General features: G+C 57.1%; 1 protein-coding gene across 1 annotated transcript; it reads left to right on the top strand.

The window, feature by feature from the left end:
* Window positions 1-2,073: 2,073 nt before the first annotated feature.
* On the top strand, window positions 2,074-2,694 carry PUNSTDRAFT_130524 (uncharacterized protein; the record flags this gene model as incomplete). The annotated part of the gene is made up of 2 exons (XM_007379762.1): window positions 2,074-2,415; window positions 2,506-2,694. The coding sequence occupies 2 exons, from the start codon at window positions 2,074-2,076 to the stop codon at window positions 2,692-2,694; spliced, it is 531 nt and encodes a 176-aa protein (XP_007379824.1).
* Window positions 2,695-4,161: the final 1,467 nt, after the last annotated feature.

The raw sequence follows: 4,161 nt of genomic DNA, 5'->3' as shown, positions 1-4,161 counted from the left end.
CTTGGCATGCCTTGCACGCTCCTTTCCATTTGCAGCGAGGACGAATGCTTCGTCAGCCTCAATAGCCCCGCTTTGATGTAGCCGCGCCGGGGAGGCGAAAGACCCCGCGTTCGGTTTGGCGTGCTTCACGCGAGCTATGGACGCGCGAATGAGCATACTGGGGATGGACTCAAATCCGTTGTCTTGGAGTAGGCTGACTTGAGGCAGGTGGTAGGTGGACCGACGGTAGCGGCAGGTACGATGATACAACGAGTTGCGTGCTGTACGAAGCAGGCTCGGAGAACACGATCGAGACGAGACGCATTATATGATCTTGCCATGCGAGTGCACATCTGAGAGCCCCCGGGGCGACGAACCAAGGCACGGAGAGAGACAAGCTGGATCGGCTTCGGCCGACGGCGGTCGCGCGCGACATCGGAGTCGCTCTCTCGGCCAGCTCCACACGTCAAGATGTCCGCATTGCAAGTCAGATCAATGACTTGTGTCTCACTGGAGGGGAACGGGGATGAATATGAGCAAAACTAGAGATGATGTCGATGTTCGGTGGTCAACAGCGTGAGTGTTTGAGTATGTGCTGGTTGACGACGTTCGTTTGTTCACTCGGCCTCAGCAGTGCGGAACGTCTCATCCGGCCGGGCGATGTCGAGTCTCCATCCCGCTTCCTCTGGTCCTCGATGGACCACGCGTCTCTCATGCTGCGCTCGAGACTAAGAGCTCATCCAGCAATGCGCCGACCTCAGGATTCGAACACCTCCGTCGCCTAGGGCCATCCCGAAGAGCAACGACGTCCGTCCCCTCACCTCACACCACCGCGTCTCATCTCCCTCTTCTTTCGCCATCGGCGCTATGATCCAATACGATAAACTGCATCGGCCATGAAGCAGGGCATACGCTAGCCCGTGTACCTGATCCTCGCGACCACGCCTCACGGCTCCTCAAACCACTCTCCGCATCGAACATCATATCCGCAAGACCGGAGCACCGTCATCACTGTCCAGCCTCCTCGTCCGCTCCCAGTGTCTCGTCGTCGTCAACTTGGTCCATCGTAATGGTGACCGGCCCTCCGAAGACGAAGAAGCTCTGACCGAATGGGCCCAGTCTGGCAATGTCATCGAGCTCGCTATAACCACGACCACCGTGCCGGATATGCCGGCTCTCGGATTGGCATACAGACCTGAGGTGTATCAGGTGGGAGGATGACGATATCGCCCAGCATGGGTAGCCCGAGTATGCATGTCGGCGCTTCCAGCCCCGGTCAGCCTTTCCTCTTCAATTTCCAACTCTATTCGACCCGAAGTTCACGCATGCTGACGAGCGCATATATGCACTATTTCTGTAGCCTACCTCACGACAACAAACTTGATCTGCTCCACCTTGGCCCACTCTCCGCCAACACACCAACCTGCCAATCTGCGGAAGTACCATACCCTGCCAACTCGTCCAGTTCTTCGACGTTGACGCGATCGTCCGAAGAACCGCGATCAAGGTGCGCGATTTCCCTCGTACCTCTTTCTACGCTTGTATACGCTCTTGGTGTATCTCCGTCGTTTGCATCGGTCGCCCTTACTCTACCGTATCTGCCTATTGATAGACGCTGATGCACGTTCACAGGCTCATACTCTACTTCCGGGAACGCGCGGATTCATGACTGCTGTTCGCGTCAAGAACCACCTGGCGCCGTACGAGGCTCACCAGGCCGACCGGTTCGTTTGCCGTCTCTCAACCTCCGTCGCGCACACCAAGATGTACGCGACTCGGAAGGATGACTCATGCCAGGCGGGATGTAAACATGGATGAGCCCGAGCAACAGATATTCGGCGGTTGCGTCCAACGTGAGTACTCTTGAGTATGTGCTGGTACACGAGTTCCCCTTACTCACCTCATGTCCACCATGCAAATCATACCGTCCAAAAGAATACCAAGCTTGCGTCGACGTTGGAGCAGTTGAGAACCCGCCGACCTCAGGATTGGTAAAGCTCACGAGACTTCGATACTCGCAGGATCATCCTCGACGATCATCCTCGTCTGTTCATTCCCTTGTATGGACCGCACCTCTGCTCCCATGCCGACACCATGATCCACCTCGATAGCCTCTCCGGCGTGTTGCATTTCGCGTGCCAGTACCTGCACATTATCCTCCCGCTCACACCCTTTGTCTCCTCAGACTGTTCTGCGCATCGAACGCCACGGGCTCACAACCGTCCCGCCTCCTCGCTCGTGGAAAGTATATCGTCGTCGGCGATGTCGTCCAGCGACCGGCTCTCCGAAGCCGAAGAAACTCCAAGCGTATCCGCCCAGTCTGGCCAAGACGTCAAGCTTGAAGCTGCTTGGGATCGACACGAGAGCTGCATCGAGTGCATGCACCCTTGGGCTGCGCAGGCGGATGTCGACCGATTCGAACGGAGGGTCTACGATGTCGCCCACCATGACCATCGAAAGAAGCTCCTTACATATTCGGGTTATTCTCAAAGCTATATGTCGAACGAACACATCCATTCTCTGTAGGCAACCTGGCTCCTAATGCACCGGGGACGTGATCTCGGCTCGCTCTCCACCATCGCCGACCTCTACAACCTCCAGGACCGTGGCATCTACCTGCACGCTCAGATCGTCGACGTGTCGTGGCCGCCGGAATTGCCGATCAAACTGCGTAACCCTGTCTTGGGTCTGTTCTTGCGAGCTCTTCTCGCGTGAATCGGCTTGCCATTCTATATGCATTTCTCGATCGACGCTGACGGGCAAACGCGCGTTCCAGGCGCCTCGTATTCGAACCTACCGATGCTCGAAATCCTCAAGGCCGGCATCGCGTTTGAACTGGATACGACCGTGCGCCGTCACGGACTTGGCATCAGTGTGCCAGTGTGCATGTACATGGTTGCTGGCGGCGAAAATTATCCCCGCGAACTAGGGATATTATCCCGGGTTTGCATTATGCTCTCCCCAATGATATCGATCTCGTGAAAAACCGACGACCATCGTCCGGGGGCTTACGTCCACAGGTTGTTCAATGACTACCCAACGCAGGACATAACCTGCTCCCGGCGCCTCCATAGGTTTTTACAACCCTCTATCTCACCTCCCGCTTTCTCTTCGTCGACTGACTCCCTATCCCAAAGAATCTGCGTTGCGCACCATCATGAGATTTTTCCCCCGATGGCCAGTCTGGGCGCTCTTCAACTCCGCCAGTGTGTTGAACGCAGCAAGCTCGAGGGGCTCGGGTCGAGCATGCTTCGTCGATAACCACCTTGTAAGTTCTGGGAATGCGAACATCGGCGCCATGGACGACGAGGACGCGGACGGGGGCGGTCCAGCCCGGATGTGGAACGGCCGGGATCGGGAGACGTCAGGTCCTCGGTGGTCGACTCTTAGCACAGAACAGGTACTGGTGCCGCCTCAACTCGCGCATCCTCCGGAGCGTGCAATATCACGTCAACGTCGGGCTAATGCCCTTGATTCACGTTACTGCGCGATAAAGCACCGGGCATGTGAAAGGTATCATGATCTTCTAACCTCAGCAACTGTACAATAGATATCATGGCCGGTGCACACGGGCTCATAGCCGTGCGGGAGCCCAGTTATTGATGAACGTGTATCATAGTGTACACGAGTCCAATATATCTGACTTGATTACCTTTCAACCCGCGCAGCTGAGTGAAGTATGAGGTACCCATTACGCCAACGTTCAATGTCATCTCGCATGCAAGACTTAGCGCGAACGCGTCCGACGCCCGCAGATAGAACGCAACTTCAGTACTAGCAGGTGCATCCGCAGCGCGGCTTGCCGTCATAGGGCCACTGCAGGGGGTACGGCAGCGGAGCCCGGGTCGTACGCCAGCTTGACCTGCAGAGCGGTGGACGAGTGTGGCTAGAACACCCTGCCTACGGGGTGCTCCTGCATCCATTCGCACAGAGCCCGCTATGCCAGGGTTTTTATCCTGCAGACGACGCCGGCCTCGTAGCTTCAGGATAGCTCTTCGAATCCAAGCTCGCGATCACTTCCCTCTCATCCTCGTCGAACGGCGCGTCGTCCAAGGGTCCGCGATGACGCAGACGCGCAATCCCGCACGTCGTTGAGGTCGCGGTGTGCACGGCATCGGCAGTGTTGTGCAGGCAGCGCAGGGAATGAGCAACTTCGTGCGAAGGGGGGGGGGGGGGGGGGCG

This window comes from Punctularia strigosozonata, assembly GCF_000264995.1.
Source record: "Punctularia strigosozonata HHB-11173 SS5 unplaced genomic scaffold PUNSTscaffold_2, whole genome shotgun sequence".
Lineage (NCBI taxonomy): Eukaryota > Fungi > Basidiomycota > Agaricomycetes > Corticiales > Punctulariaceae > Punctularia > Punctularia strigosozonata.
The sequence above is the reverse complement of the archived record's forward strand: the minus strand, read 5'-3'. Positions and strand labels throughout refer to the sequence as shown.